The sequence below is a fragment of the Carlito syrichta genome, unplaced genomic scaffold (assembly GCF_000164805.1).
Source record: "Carlito syrichta isolate Samal-C Ts95f unplaced genomic scaffold, Tarsius_syrichta-2.0.1 Scaffold305222, whole genome shotgun sequence".
Classification (NCBI taxonomy): domain Eukaryota; kingdom Metazoa; phylum Chordata; class Mammalia; order Primates; family Tarsiidae; genus Carlito; species Carlito syrichta.
The window spans coordinates 63,254-80,494 of NW_007249318.1; the positions used below are offsets into that span (position 1 = coordinate 63,254).

General features: G+C 39.8%; 1 protein-coding gene across 2 annotated transcripts in view; it reads right to left on the bottom strand.

Moving 5' to 3' along the window:
* The window catches only part of IPP (intracisternal A particle-promoted polypeptide), a 50,302-nt gene that overhangs the window by 4,528 nt on the left and 28,533 nt on the right, over positions 1-17,241 (bottom strand). Inside the window, exons 5-8 of one of the 2 annotated variants that reach the window (XM_021714098.1) lie at positions 10,743-10,880; positions 8,140-8,262; positions 5,465-5,685; positions 3,039-3,179 (exon numbers count right to left, since the gene is read on the bottom strand). In XM_021714098.1, the coding sequence (XP_021569773.1) occupies positions 3,039-3,179; positions 5,465-5,685; positions 8,140-8,262; positions 10,743-10,880 (623 nt within the window). Of the gene's footprint in view, positions 1-2,626; positions 3,180-5,464; positions 5,686-8,139; positions 8,263-10,742; positions 10,881-17,241 lie in introns of those variants that run through there. The other variant, XM_008061368.2, reaches the window with a different exon arrangement.

Below are 17,241 nucleotides of genomic sequence, written 5' to 3' on the forward strand. Positions count from 1 at the left end.
AGCAGCCACTGCACTCCAGTCTGGGCGACAGAGTGAGAATCCAACTCAAAAAAAAAAAGAAAACTGATTTTTAAGTACATCTGATTAAGTACAAGGAAGACCCCCAAACCCCAGCAGTTATTTATTAAAAATTGTGTATTTATTATTACATGTTTAAATTTCAGTCACCTTCAAGATATTCTCCATTTGATGCAATACATCTATCGAGACACCTTTTCCACTGCTCAGAACAGTTTTTGAACCCATCAACTTTGATGCCTTTTAGTGCTTCCGCCGTTTTTTGTCTCACCTCTTCTGCATCCAAAACATTTCCCTTTGAGAACTTTTTCATTCAGAGAAACAAAAAACAGTCACTCAGGGTGAGATTGGGTGAATAGGAAGGGTGGGGCACAGAGGTCATGCTGTTCTTGGTCAAAAACTGCTGAACACTCAGTATGGTGTGGGCAGGTATGCTCATAAATCACTTATCATGAAATGGGCAAATGCATATGCATTGAAAGAAATCTCCAGGCCAGGCACAGTGGCTCAAGCCTGTAATTCCAGCACTTTGGGAGGCTGAGGTGAGGGGATTGCCTGAGCTCACGGGTTTGAAAACTTGGCAAGTCCTCATCTCTATAATAAATCAAAAAATTAGTCAGACATGGTAGTTCCCACTACTTGGAAGGTTGAGGCAAAAGAATTGCCTGAGCCCAGCAGATCAATGCTGGGGTGGCCGTGAGCATGCCACTGCACTCCAGCCGTACGACAGGATAAGACTCCAACTCAAAAAAAAAAAAAAAAAAAAAAAAGAAAAGAAATCTGCAAAAAAAAATTCACTGAAGCCAAAAGAAGCACAACAAAACTAGCAGGTACACAGATCCTCATGAGTTCCTAGAACCCATATCTAGCAGGGAAGTCTATACTACAAGGGACTCGTCCTCCAAAAGATAATTCTGGGCTTTTTTGGGACTCCCTCATACACTGGTCAGGTTATTTAGAAGCATTTGAATTGTCAAACATTTTGGAAGATCATTTTAATAGTTGCTCAGAAAACAGAATTCAATGTAAAACTAAATGTGCAAGTCCCTAAAGTTAAAACGAAACAAATTTTAAAAACCTGTGCAATCTTACTATTGTTTGGCAATCCAGGAATGCTGCTGATAACTAATAAGTAATAGAAACAAAAGAAAACAAATCTAGATACTTTATTAGTGCATTATTTTAAAAACAGTCTGTCATTACCTAGGAAATAATAAGCGTATTTACAGTTACCTATCTTCAGAGATCTTCTGAACTTGTTAAACCCAAGCACTTATTGTCTTGATATTACATTTCTGCCACAGCAGTGCTAAACACTTCCCTTCTCAGTGCCATTTTCTGTTGGTATTAGACAATGAGAAATTGTAGAAGTGTTTTGTAAATCTGTTTGGAATAATACAGATTCTCTGTAACTAGAAATATTAAAGGCACATGACTTAGAGCTTAAATAGTCTAACAATTTGTCTTTACGCTTTATTCTTTGACATTTTATAGATCTCTACCAGACATCTGTGACCCTTCAGACTATCCAGACACACCAGAGAAGGGGACACAGGTTTTCTGTCTGCACCACACAAGCTTTTCCTAATACATGCATATGGTTAAGTTATGAAAGTGTCCTTGTTGGCCAAACCAAATATTTTGTATATGAATGCTATGTGAGTCCATAATGTGACCAAGGAATTCCTATCTAAATAAGTTGTTGATGCTTATAATAATATACTGGAGAACTTCAATAAATCAATGGAAAATCAAATCCTATATCAACTAGTTAAGCCTTAATATATGCAAGACCTTTAATATATATCACCAGTAGAAATAATATAAGTAACAATCATACACACAATGAATCTTCCTCTTAGAACTGAACAGAGAACAATTCTTTAGAATGCTTCTCAGAAAGAAAATGAGAAGTTTTGAGAAGCAGTTTGGAACCTTTCAAATTACACCTGTGAGTCAGTGTCTATAAAAAGTTTCACAAGTGCCTAGAATTCAGCCTTCTCCAAGTCAGGCAGTAGTTTTGTAGTATGCTCATACTTAGGTCTGCCCAAGTAAACTTCACAAAGCTTGATAATCTAATAAAATTCTCTCTTCCTAACACCAAACAGACAATTATGGTGACTATCTAGAAAATGAGGAAGAAATTTCTAGGTAGATACTGCCTGCTGGGCTCTATCACCCAGTGTAACATCCTATTACAATCAGGGACTGTTACTAAGAACCTTCTATTAATTCCTTACTTGCATTCTCAGGATCAAGACAAAAACTATGAGAAAGTAAAAGCTTCTCTTAGGCTATTATCAACAAGCAAAAACTTATCTATCTATCTAAATAGCTAGATTTTCCCCACACACCCCTCCTAATATATCTGCGGCCAATAAAAAGTTTTGAACTAGTGAAAACTCTTGGTATCAGATAAAAGTAGGAAGTTGTTTCACTGGTTTTTCTGTGTAGGTCAAACTATGGCCATGGAAAATTGTGCTCTAGATCATGAATGTACAGAGATCTTTAAATTATCTAATTGATATTATTCCTATATCACATAAAGGTTGTTACAACTTGTATTGCACTGGAGAAGCAGCTAAAGAGGCTATTTGCTGAGAAGCTTCTGGCAAATAATTTATACAAATAGGACTCTATGCTTAACTGAACAACACTAGAGCATAAACAGAATTTCTATTGCTGAACTCTAGAGCATAAACAGCATTTCTGTTGCTGAATATAGCACTTCTATTGTTTGAATACTTTATAAATTTAGGATATATTCCATATCCCTTCTCAAATTTTTAAAAAAATTACTCTTTAGTCGCTTATTTACCAAATACAAGGAAAACTCAATAGAATCCGAGGATCCTAATCACCAAATATGTTTCCTTTGCAAAGGGTCAGATCCAGTATTTTCAAAATGTTCATTGTACTTCCTTATGCTTTATATTTCATAGTACAGCAACACCCCCTTCACAACGACTGGTAATCATGTTACCAATTTCTGTCCATGTATCTGAATGAGGGTTATAAACCTCAACTGAGTCCAAGGTACCTGGGGCCAAGAAATCATGACTGGAAGATCGACCTCCAGAAACATACAGAAGACCATTGACTGCTACGACACACATGCCTGCTCTAGGGACTTTCATTGAGGCAACTTCAATCCACTTTTCCTGGTTAAGAAAGAAAAAAATATGAAGTGTTATGATAGTAATGAAAATTGCTGAGAAATCAGATATTCCACTTCTTTTTACATGTCTAAATTGAAGTCTCAAAATCCAGTCAGATATAGAGTATATATATAAACTCACACATATGTATATACATAGGTGTATGTGTATGTGTGTATATATGTGTACACACATATGTATATATATTTATAGTTTTATATATATATATATATATATATTTTTTTTTTTTTGAGACAGAATCTTGCTCTGCCACCCAGGTTGGAGTTCAGTGGCACAATCATAGCTCAACGCTGCCTAGAACTCCTGGGCTCAAGCGATCCTCCCAGCTCAGCCTCCCAAGTAGCTAGGACTATAGGTCTGTGCTACCACATCCGGCTAATTTCTTTTTTTTTTTTTTTGTAGAGATATACTCTCACCATGTTGCTCAGGCTGGTCTTGAACTCCTGGCCTCAAGCAATCATCCTATATTAGCTTTCCAAAGTGCTAGGATTACAGGCATGAACCACTGTGCCCAACCAGAATATTTCTAAATTCACTTTTGAGTAGGCATAGACAAAGTAAATTTAGAGGAAAACTAGGTCTACAGAATACAAATAAGTAATGCACTCAAAAATAAACAAAGCGGGGCTCGGTGGCTCAGCCTATAATCCCGCGCCTTTGGGAGGCTGAGGTGAGTGAATTGCCTGAGCCCGCAGGTTCGAGACCCACCTGGGCAGCAAGACCTCATCTCTACAATAAATCAAAAAAAATCAGCTGGGCGTGGTAGTGTGCGCCTGTAATTCCGGCTACTTGGAAGGCTGAGGTGGAAGGATCGCCAGAGCCCAACAGGTGGAGGCTGCGGTGGCCGGGAGCGGCAACTGCACTCCAGTCTGGGTGACAGAGTGAGACTCCAACTCAAAAATAAAAAAAAAACAGAAATAAACAAAACAAAATAGTCTCAAAGCTCCAAGGAGAAAGAAGCTTATATATCAAAGAGCTTTATAAAGTTTTTAATATTCTGATAAGTCTTAAACATTTCCAAGAGAATGATACAACATACAACACGTGCCAAATTTATGTGATCATCAATCCTTTTTTCAAGTATCATTCAGTGGAGTTAATAAACTGCAGAACGTTTTTAAAAAGGTAGGCCAGACCAGGGGCAAAAACCATACCCTATTTTTGTATAGCCTGAGAACAATGATTTTTCCCTATTATAGATTTGGTTTTTTTTTTGAGGCAGAGTCTCACTCTGTTGCCCAGGCTGGAGTGCAGTGGCACGTTCATGGCCACCCCAGCATCGACCTGCTGGGTTCAGGCGATCCTTCTGCCTCATCCTTCCAAGTCGCCAGAACTACAGGCATGTGCTGCCACGCCTGGCTAATTTTTTTTTTTTTTTTTTATATTTTGTAGAGACGAGGTCTCACCAAGTTGGCTAGGCTAGTCTGGAACCTCTGGGCCCAGGCAATCCTCTCGCCTCTGCCTTCCAAAGTGCTGGGATTATAGGCTTGAGCCACCACGCCAAGTCTATAGGTTACTAAAAAAAGAAGAAAAGGCCGGGCTCGGTGGCTCAGCCTGTAATCCCAGCACTTTGGGAGGCCTAGGTGAGAGGATTGCCTGAGCCCTCGTGTTCGAGACCTGCCTGGGCAACTTGGCGAGATCTCATCTCTACAATAAATAAAAAAAATCAGCTGGGCGTGGTAATGCGCGCCTGTTGTTCCAGCTACTCGGAAGGCTGAGGTGGAAGGATCGCCGAAGACCTGCAGGTCGAGGCTGTGGTGGCCGGGAGCGTGCCACTGCACCACAGTCTGGCGATGGAGTGAGACTCCAACTAAAAAAAAAAAAAAAAAAAGAAGAAGAAGAAGAATAAGAAGCATATGCCAAAAGAAGAGATTGTATGTGACTCTAGCTACTGAGGAAGTTGAGGTAGGAGGATCACTTGAGCCCAAGAGTTCAAGGTTATAGTAAACTATGATTATACCACTGCATTACTGCCTGGGCAGCAGAGCAAAACCTTGTCTCCAAAAAAATATATAAAGAAACAAACAAATAATCTAGAAAAAGAAATAATCTAGAAAAATGCAGAACAAGTAGGAAAAAAGGAAACAATAAGAACAGGAATCAATAAAATAGAAGATAGACAATAGAAAAAAAACAATTATATCAAAAGCTGTTTCTTTGAAGAGGAAAAGAAACCCACAAATTATTAATATCATGATACATTATTACAGGTCTTACAGACATTAAAAAATACCAAGATACTAAACATTAAAAATCATCCAACCTACCTCTTCAAAGGAATATTTTTCTACAGTATGAAGAGCATCTTGTGTTTCATTCCATCCTCCAATAGAATAGATACAATCATTGAGGGCAGCTACCCCAAGATAGGCTCTTCTGGTTCCCATTGGAGGAAGTGGAGACCATCGCTTAGAAAGTGGATCATAAACTTCAAAAGAACGAAGCTCTATTCCTTCATTGCTGATGCCCCCAATTACATAAATTAAACCTGGAAATAGAATATTTTTGCTCAGATACTATAGAAAATAATATGCAAATAATGATGAACAGTAATAGTTGTGATCTAGTTTGCTATGTTGATGGTATATTTAACCTGGGGATCACAATATTACTTCAGAGAGAAAATCATCGTCTGTCTAGTTTATCACATTTCACATTTAAATATGTTGCAAAAGATTAAAGGAATTGAATTTTCAAAGAGCTTGATATAAAACAAAATAATTTGTCAGCTAATACTCTTCTATCTCATTGTCCTCTTGGTGATTTCAGGTTCGACTGCTACCAGTCATAGATAAAAAAGGAAAAGGGCATGATTTGTTTTGCTCTAAAAAATGTCATGCACTTAAGCTGGGAATGACATGGCTGTCTTTCATGACAACCTACTTAGATGGACCTACTCAGATGGACAAAATAAAGCAGAAAATTAAAATTAGAATAGTATGTGGCTAGTGTAAGGTATCAGAAACAATTACTAAAGTATAATAAGATGTAATTTATATAAAGTTTCTTACTAAATTTTATTTGTAACTAATGGTTCTGACACTCTACAATTATTTTTGAGTGCCTACTGTTGTTCCCCATGTCCCAAAGTGAAGAGTTACAAAGAATGACATTTTAAGAAACGTGGGCTAAAAGTAAGCTTGAATTTTAGTTCCAACTTTGCCAACAACCAGATATGAAAAAAGACCACTCACAATCTTCCTGATCTTCAGCTCTAAATTAAAAGGTTTGAAATTGATAATTTCTAAGACCCGATTCTAGCTCTATGATTTTAGAAGGGAAGATAAATATGAGACAGGGCCCGGTAGCTCAGCCTGTAATCCCAGTTCTTTGGGAGGCTGAGGCGAGTGGACTGCCTGAGCCCATGGGTTCGAGACCAGCCCAGACAACTTGGTGAGATCTCGTCTCTACAATAAAAATTAGTCAGGAGTGGTACGTGCACCTACAGTTCCGGCTACTTGGAAGGCTGAGGCAGAAGGATCACCGGAGCCCAGGAGGTCAATAAGTGTGCCACTGCACTCCACCCTGTGAGATGGAGTGAGACTCCAACTCAAAAAAACAAAAAATTTAAAAATTTTAAAAATATGAACAACTAAAAAACACTATAATATTAAACAATAACATATAGTCTGCACCATATATTTTGAATGTGCAAACGCTAGCAGAAATTGGAGATGGTAATCCCAAAGCAGAAGAAACTTGAGCTGGAAATATAGCAAGCTTAGCTGTCGTACAACAATAAGTAGGTTGCCTCCTATTCTACAGGTACAAAAATTGCCTCACCAATCCTGGACAGAGAATCGGGTTCTTTTTAAAAGAGCTTACCAGCTACCTCTCAGAGTGCAGTAGACAATTAAAATAATGTCTGTGTACCACTTTAATATTCAGTATAGTATTTTTCAAATCTGTCACAGGATTATATCCTGTATAGACTGAATCACAATATACTTTTTAAAAAAACATGTTAAAGAAGCCTAGGAGTAGAGATTGTGAACATTGTTTTTGTTACTTTCTCCCTACTTGGAAATATTCACTCAGATGTTCATTGGAGAGAAAATGACAATAATAACATTTCAAATGTTTATTTTGCTAGCCAGGTATTTCTGCTTATTTGAAATTTTTAATTCTAGCTTTATTTATTTTGGAAAAAAAATCAATTATTTTGGCAATATAGAAATAAAGGTCAATGATAAGAGGTAAAAAGAGCCGGGTTCGGTGGCTCAGCCTGTAATCCCACGCCTTTGGGAGGATGAGGTGAGTGAATTGCCTGAGCCCGCGGGTTCGAGACCCGCCTGGGCAGCGAGACCTCATCTCTACAATAAATCAAAAAATCAGCAGGGCGTGGTAGTGCATGCCTGTAATTCCGGCTACTTGGAAGACTGAGGCGGAAGGATCACCGGAGCCCAGCAGGTGGAGGCTGCGGTGATCGGGAGCGGCCACTGCACTCCAGTCTGGGCGACAGAGTGAGACTCCAACTCAAAAAAAAAAAAAAAATAGGTAAAAAGAAAAACTTTGATACTAACAGACCTAAAATATACTTTTTGTTTGTTTGTTTGTTTGAGTTGGAGTCTCACTCTGTCGCCCAGACTGGAGTACAGTGGCCGCTCCTGGCCACCGCAGCCTCGACCTGCTGAGCTCTGGTGATCCTTCCGCCTTAGCCTTCCAAGTAGCCAGAATTACAGGCATGCACTACCACGCCCGGCTGATTTTTTAATTTATTGTGGAGATGAGGTCTCCCTGCCCAGGCAGGTCTCGAACCCGCGGGCTCAGGCAATCCACTCACCTCAGCCTCCCAAAGGCCCGGGATTACAGGCTGAGCTACCAAGCTACTTTTATTTTCATTAAAGTATATTAAAATATACTTTAATGAAAATAAAGCCTCAAACTTGAACAGTTTTTCAGAAACTATATTTTAAAGAAAAATATTTTATAAAGTGATTACCTTGCATTTCACAGCACCCAAAGTAGTAGCGTGACACAGCCATAGTGCCAACTACTTCCCATTTATTTTCATCAGGATCATATCGTTCAATGGTGTTCCCTATCTCAGCTCCAACCCATCCACCTGTAACCAAATTTTAAAATGTTTATTTCTGGAATAAAGGAGTTATATTTATGACAAAGACTTTAGACAACATCTAATCAGAATACTTCAAATTACACATGAGTATCACATGGACCAGAGAGGTTATTCATTCCAAGATTACCTGAAAAGTTAGAATTTGACCATAGTTAGAATCCTGGTCTTTTAACCCCCCTCTCTAGTTTTCATTGGAGACTAAAAGAAAACAAAAACAAAAATTTCAACATATTTCATAGGAAATATGGTATTTTCCAAAACTACCTTTTGAAATGACTTCTGCATATTCAAAATGGTTATACTAATCAAGGTCAGCTTCAAGTCTAATCAAAGTATACATCATATTTAGTATAATTTCTGGAACTTCAAAAAGGCCTTTAATCTCTACATTAGCATTTTCTTAACACTCTCCAGTTCTTTTTTTTGTTTTTTGTTTTTGAGTTGGAGTTTTACTCTGTTGCCCAGGCTGGAGTGCAGTGGCTGCTCCCGGCCACCGCAGCCTCGACCTGCTGGGCTCTGGTGATCCTTCCGCCTCAGTCTTCCCAGTAGCTGGAATTACTGGCATGCGCTACCACACCTGGCTGATTTTTTGATTTATTATAGAGATGAGGTTTCGCTGCCCAGGCGGGTCTCAAACCCGTGGGCTCAGGCAATCCACTCACCTCAGCCTCCCAAAGGCGCGGGATTACAGGCTGAGCCATCGAGCCCGGCCACTCTCCAGTTCTTAAAATTGAAAATGTTATTTCCAACAATTTACGGTATAACTGCAAAATGGAAATACTTATAGGAGCAATAAAATATAATTAATTAATATTTTCAGATTAAGGCAACTGATATTTTTTCCACAATAGATTAAGGACACTAAGTTTCACAGAGTGAATTGAAAGGGTGATAAGGAGAAAACAGGGGAGACTGAGAGCTATGTAAACTTACAATCTTCACCCAGGAACAACCTTGATTGTAACATTTGTTACACAGACAAAGTAGAATAAACTTGCTCAAAATTCTGCAATAACAAAATAATATAGTGCAGAACTTCCTTTTGGCATCTTTAATTTTTTTTGATATGTGCTTTCTTACATTAAATATAATTAGGCCACGATACAAGTGGTAGAAATGTTATATACTTAATTCAAATCATGAGGATTTTTTTTTTTAAGCTGGGGTCACACTCTGTCCTCAAAGCGGGAGTACAGTGGCAAGGTCACGCCTACTGCAAACTCAACCTGCTGGGCTCAAGCGATCCTTCCCCCTCAGCCTCCCAAGAGGCTGGGACTATAGGTGCACCACCATGCCTGGGTAATTTATTTATTGGAGAGACAAGATCTTGCTGTTACCCAGGCTGTTCTCGAACTCCTGGATTTAGGTGATCCTCTTGCCGTGGCCTCCCAAATTGCTGAGTTTACAGGAGTGAGCCACTGTGCTCGGCGAAAAATCATGAGATTTAATTAGTCAGCTAAAGTGCTTCACTGGACATCTCATCTATGTCTCCAGTAGAGACATAGATACAATTTTTTTTTTGAGTAGGGGTCTCACTCTGTTACCCAAGCTGAAGTGCAGTGGCATGACCCTGGCTCACTGTAGCCTTGACCTCCTGGGCTCAAGTGATCCTACCATCTCAGCCTCCCAAGTAGCTGAGACTATAGGCATGCGCACCATCACACCCACCTAATTTTTGTACTTTTTTGTAGAAATGAGGTCTTGGCTCAGCCTTTGGATGTCAATCCGCTGAGCCGGTGCCGGCACACATAAACACTGCTTCCTGGCAAAGAAGCCTCAGTGTCCCATCTCTCTCTGTAAAATCCTGCCACACCAGCTACTTGGAAGGCTGAGGCAGAAGGATCGCCTGAGTCCAGCAGGTGGACGCTGCGGTAGCCATGATGGTGCCATTGCCCTCCAGACTGGGTGACAGACTGAGACTCCGACTCAAAAAAAAAAAAGTAAGGAAATCTGAATAAACTGTAGACTTTAGTGAATTTTTTTAAAAAATTTAAAAAATTATGAAGTCTTGCTATGTTGCCCAAACTGGTCCAGTTATACAATTTGGAAAACAATACTTTAAAGAGATGACGAGAACATTTACACCATGCTCCACACATTTATGACGACAGGCCTCCCCCTGGCCGAGACAAGCTGCAGAAGAATGTGAGCAACTAACAGCTCAGCCAGCCAACCCAAGAACTGCAGCTGATGGACCTGCCCCACCAGCCCCCACCCTACAGGTGCTTGGGTTCTTTCACACCACCTCATGCCTGAGTATATCACCAGAAAGGACAGCCCAGGGGCACCCTCTATATCCCCATGCCCCTGCCCACCCCCTCCCTGACATCCCTGCCCAGTCCCCAAATGTGCAGATTAAAGCAGGTCAGTTTAAAGAGTGGAAATAGGGAAGGAATATCTCTAAAGTAATCAAACCTAATAATTTAAATAATAGTAACTATCCTTAAATTGAACAGCATAGTTACCCAAAGCATAGACAGCCCCATAACACACACACACTCCTAAACCACAGCGTGGATGATTCATTGAAGCTACAGTTGTCCACTGTTTAGTAACTGGATCATAGCATTCAGTACAGTCAAAAATCATCGAATCCTTTTCACCTGAGTTAAATAAAAGAGAGACAAACATCAGAAGGTTTAGTAATGCTAACAGACCAACACCATAGTGCAATATTTTGTAGCATTCTCTATTGTCAGAAATTCAACCATTATGTCTGATTTTATACTATTCATTAAAATCATTTGCCTGACAAGCATTATTTTGACTCTATAGCACTGTTATTTATTAAAGCCCACTTATGAAACAAAAGCACAAATTTCCTATTATTTATTTCTAATTCTAACACTCAAACAATCCATATAATTTTTTTTTTGAGCCATAGGCTCATTCTGTTGCCCAGGCTAGAGTAGAATGGCATGCTTACAGCTACCACACCCTTGACCTGCTGGGCTCTGGCAGTCTTTCCACCTCAGTCTTCCAAGTAGCTAGAATTACAGGTGTATGCCACAATATTTGGCCAATTTTTTTATTTATTGCAAAGACAAGGTCTTGCCAATTGCCCAGGTTGGTCTCAAACCCCTGGGCTCAGACAATCCTGTCACCTTCACCTCTCAAAGTACTGGGATTACAGGTATGAGCCACCGTGCCTGTAATTTTTTTTTTTTTTTTTTTGAGTTGGAGTCGCACTCTGTCGTCCAGACTGGAGTGCAGTGGCTGCTCCCGGCCACCACAGCCTCGACCTGCTGGGCTCCGGCGATCCTTCCTCCTCAGCCTTCCGAGTAGCCAGAATTACAGGCGCGCGCTACCACGCCCGGCTGATTTTTTGATTTATTGTAGAGATGAGGTCTCGCCTGCCCAGGCGGGTCTCGAACCCGCGGGCTCAGGTAATCCGCTCACCTCAGCCTCCCAAAGGCGTGGGATTACAGGCTGAGCCACCGAGCCCGGTTTCAATTTGAGTTTTAATGTGATCCTTTTCTAACAACAAACAGAAAATAAAATTTATTTAAAAGATACCAAAAGGTCGGGCTCAGTGGCTCAGCCTGTAAATCTAGCACTTTGCGAGGCCGAAGCTAGTGTATTGCCTGAGCCTGCGGGTTCGAGACCAGCCCAGGCAACTTGGCGAGACCTCATCTATACAACAGTTCTGGCTATTTGGAAGGCTGAAGTGGAAGGATCACCAGCCTGGGTGACAGAGTGATACTCCAACTTAAAAAAAAAAATACCAGAATTGTAAAATATACTATACCTAGGAGTAAATTTAACTAAATGTTATGCAAAGCCTCTATAGATAAAATCTATAAACTTTATTTAGATAAAAATTTAAATTAAAGAACAGCTAAATAAATGAAGAGATATAGATGATGTTCATGAATTATAAGAGTCAATGTAAAGATGACAGTTATCCCCAAACTGATTTATAAATTTAATGTAATCCAATCCAAAAATAAAATTCCTTCTTTTAAAAAAATATAAATGGGTTCTTGCTATGTTGCCCAGGTTGGTCTCAAACTCCAGGCCTCAAGAGATCCTCCCACCTTGGCTTCCCAAAGCACTGGCATTATAGGCGTGAGCCACCGTGCCCAGTCTCCAAAATTCCTTTTTTTTGAAAGAAAAAAAAAACAGATTTGACAAACGAATTCTAAAATGTATATGAAAGTACAAAGGACCCAGAATAGCCACATGCTCCCAGAAAAGAATTATAAGGAAAGAGAGAAACAGCCCTATCATATATCAAGACTTATAACAGAGGTATAGTAATTAGGATAGGGATAGACAGATAAACTACTGGAACAGAAAAATTCTCAGAACAGAGACATGCGTATTTGATTACTTGATAGATGACAGAGTTGCACTGTAGAGCAGTAGGGAAACAAGTCTGTTATGCTAGAATAATTGGGAGAAAAATGAAACTGGTTCCCTACTTCATATTATTCGTGAAAACTCAATTCCAGGTAGATTATTGATACAAATGTAAATGGAAAAACTACAAAATGGTATAAAACAATAAAGTGCTCAATATCAACTTATCAGGGAAATGTAAATTGAAACCATAATCAGATATCACTGTGTCTTTGCTAATAGTACCAAGAGTGGTAAAAAAAAAAATATGAACAAAGTATAAACTAATACAGCTATGTTTGAAAAGAGTTTGGCATTATCTATTACAAGGAAAGATTCAGGGCCAGGTGCGGTGGCTCATGCCTATAATTCCAGCACTTTGGGAGGTAGAGGCGAGAAGACTGCCTGAGCCCAGGAGTTCAAGACCAGCCTCAGCCTGGGCAACTTGGTATGACCTCATCTCTGTAATAAAAAATCAAGGAAAAAAAACCCCAACAACTTAGCCAGGCGTGATGACGCATGCCTATAGCTCCAGCACTTAGGAGGCCAAGGTAGAAGGATCACCTGAGCCTAGCAGGTAGAGGCTACAGTGGCCATGATGGTGCCACTGTACTGCAGCCTGGGTAACAGAGTGAGACTCTGATTAAAAAAAAAAAAAAAAGTAAAGATTTGAATACATTATGACCCACTCCTAGTCATTGATACCACTGATTCCACTCCTAGAAATATATTCTAGGAAAACTCATGCAAAGGGCATCTGTTGATACGTATAAAAAATCTGACAGCAGCACTATTGTATAGTCAGAAGCTGGAAACAACCCAAATGTCTACCAATTATTTAGAATGGCTAAGTTAAGTAGGTAACTTACCACAATCCAAATGTCTCATGATAATAGAATGAAGAAATAAATGTTGGCATACTCTATGGTATATAACAGAAAACCGTTTAACAATGATTACATGAAAGAAACAACATGGCTGGGCGTGGTGGCTCATGCCTATAATCCCAGCACTTTGGGAGGCCAAGGTAAGAGGACTGCCTGAGCTTATGGGTTTGAGACCAGCCCCGGCAACTTGGAGAGACCTCCTCTCTACAATAAATCAAAAATTAGCTGGGCATGGTAGTGTACACCTGTAGTTCTGGCTACTGCTGATCGCTGGAACCCAGCAGGTCAACGCTGGGGTGGCCATGAGTGTGCCACTGCACTCCAGACTGAGCAACAGAGTAAGACTCCAACTCAAAAAAAAAAAAAAAAAGAAACAAGGGAAATTATTATACTAAAAGTTTCTTCAGGCCGGGTACAGTGGCTCACGCCTGTAATCCCAGCACTTTGTTAGGCCAAGGCAAGAGGATTGCCTGAGCCCACAGGTTTGAGACCAGACTGGGCAATTTGGCGAAACCTAATCTCTACAATAAATCAAAAAATTAGCCAGACTCTGACTCAAAAAAAAAAAAAGAAAGAAAGAAAGCACAATAGCAAGATCATCATTAAAAATCCAGTTTTTAAATAACTATGTTTATCTTTTCCAACCTGTAGAAAAAACTGCAAATCCCCCAAAGAAGTAAGCCATTAAAGATTTATCAAACAAAAATTCAACAATAAGAGCAAATGTTGTTAGGCGTGGTGTCTTACACCTGTAATTCCAGCATTTGGGAGACTAAGGTGGGAGGATTGCTTGAGCCCAGGGTTTCCAGACCAGCCTGGACAACATAGCAAGACCTCATCTCTACAAAAAACCAAAAACAAAAGCAGACAAACAAAAAAACAACAAAAGCAAATTTAGCACTTTTTGTTGAAGTTGTAGCCATCACTGAGAATTTAAATAGGTTCCATGCCACTCTTCTTTTACAACTGAGAAAACTGAAGCAATTAAGCTAGAATTCATGTAACTTTTACAAGAGAAAGGCAAGAAGGACAGAAAACATAACAAGGGGAAGAATGGTAGAAAGTGAGATTTGAGAAAAAGATAGAAATCAGATTTTATAAGTGCCTCATAGGCTATGATGAAGACTGAGTTTTACCTTAAGTGTGAACAGAAAGCCACTATAGAGTTGAGAACAGGGCAATGACATGAACAGACTTGAATTTTAAAACATCTTAGGCCACAATGTGCAGAATGGACTTTAGGGAAATAAAAACAGAAGTAAGGAGACTAGGGTATTACAGTGGTCAGGCAGATACATCTGCATATATATTGATTGTTTCTGGAGTGTAAAAGAAAAAGAGACATCAAGGATGATTTAAGTTTTGTCCTGAGTCACTGGGCGAATCTTGTTTACCATTCACTAGAGGGCAAACTCTGGGACAGAAACACACTAGAAGACCAGGAAACCAGAGTTTGGTTTAGCTGTGTTAAGTCTGAAGTACATATTCAACTAAAGTTCAAATAGTTGTATATATGTCTGGAGTTCAAGGGGAAGATGAAAATATAAATTTGAGAGTCATCAGTATATAAATAGTATTTAAAGGCATGAGACTAAAAGAGAACACCAAGTGAGTAAATATAGATAGAGTAGTCATCTCAGAACTGAGTCCAGGACATTCTTATATATACTATTTATTTGAGACGTGGTCTCACTATGTCACCCATGCTGGTAACCCCTGAGGAGGAAGCAATCTTTCCTCCTCAGCCTCAATCTCAGCCTGGTACGACCACCAGGACCAGTTTCATTCTAACACACACACACACACACACACACACACATATTTTGAGTTGGAGTCTCACTTTGTCACTCAAGCTGGGGTGCAGTGGCATGTTCACGATCACCGCAGCCTCAACCTGCTGGGCTCAAGCAATCCTCCTGTTTTAGCCTTCCAAGTAGCTGGAACTACAGGCATGTACTACCATATCCAGCTAATTTTTTGTTTTATTGTAGAGACAAGGTCTCACCATACTACCCTGGATGATCTTGAACCTGTGGGCTTAGCCAATCTCTTGCCTCTGCCTCCCAAAGTGCTGAGATTACAGGCACTAGCCACCGCACCCAGCCTCACTCTGATATTCAGAGGTTTGAAAGAGAAGGAGGTTCCCATAAAAAGAGACACAACTGTCAGTAAAGTAGAAAGAAAGCAACTGTCAGTAAAGTAGAAAGCAACTGTCAGTAAAGCAACTGTCAGTAAACTGAGAAGCAACTGTCAGTAAAGTAGAAAGAAACCAGGAAGTTCATTAAGCCAGAAGCACCTTTCCCTAAAAAAGGAAGCGTATTAATCTTGCCTCTTTAATTTTCTATATTACTGATGTTTGACATCAGGGGCCTTGCTGAACCTGAGGAGACTATCCCTCCCAGGCCTAATTAGCTACTCATGGAGATAGTAATCTTGCCTTCAAGCAGGCCTTTTAAATGCAAACTAACTAGTCCACAACTCATAACTCCACCACCTCCTTTCTGAACACTGTCACTATTCTACTACCTTAAACACTCCCAGGTCAGGCACCAATCAATTAGGGATCATCTGTATGTTCCAGAGCCAGCTGAAATCATTCATATTAGCAAATCCTAAGCCAGTTTACTATGCCTCACCTGTAAATTTTTTTCCTGTAGAAACTACAACTCTGCCACCTCCTTTCTCAGCACTGGCACTATTCTACTGTCTTGAACACTCCCAGGTCAGGTACTAATCAATTAGGGACCATCTGTATGTTCCAGAGCCAGTTGAAATCATTCATATTAGCAAATTCTAAACCAGTTTACTATGCCTTGTCCATTTTTTTTTCTCCTATAGAAACCACAATGAAGGCCCTTGCCAACGTTTTCCTGTCTCTCCCTTTGCCTCCTGCCAGATCCTGGGGTTTTCCTGTGTACCTCCCTGTGGTAAGGTATGCACCCTTATGAGAACTATGAGGAACAAACTGTTTTCAATAACAGTTGCCTACTGATCTGTTGGCTTTACCAGACCTGAATAATAAAATTTACATTTTAAAATAGGAGAACACATCAAGAAGTAGGAAGCAATGTGTTAAATTATTCTGAGAGGTTGAGTAAGGTGAAGACTGAGAATTGAACCCTGGTATTGGCAATGCTGATGATTTTGGTGACCTTTACAAGAATGGTCTCTGCGGACTGATGGGGATAAAAATCAGTCTGACTGGAGTGGACTCTATAGATTTGTTGGTTAATAAAGACAACTCTTCACTTTCCTATCAAGAAGTAAAGAAATGAAGCAATGGCTGGAGGAGGTCATAAAATCAAAAGAGGGTTTACTTATTTTTTGAGATGGGAGATATTACAGCAACTTCTTTGCTAATAAGAATCATTTAGTAGAGAGAGAAAATCTGATAATGGTGTAGAGCATGAAAAACTGCAAAACGAGATTCCTGAATTAGTGCAAAGGGTTAAGATCTGGTATACAGGTAGAGACAACAGGGGTAGAAACAGTTCATCCATAGTAACAGCAAAGAAAACAGAATATATGAGCAGAGATACAAGTAGACCAGTAGGATATGAGAACCAAACAGAAAAATGGGGCAAGAGAAATAAACTGGTGATTCACAGAAAACATAACTGGCCAATGAAACATGTAAGATGTTCAATCTCACTTATATAGAATATGTAAGTAAAAATGGAAGCCGGGCTCAGTGGCTCAGCCTGTAATCCTGTGCCTTTGGGAGGCTGAGGTGAGT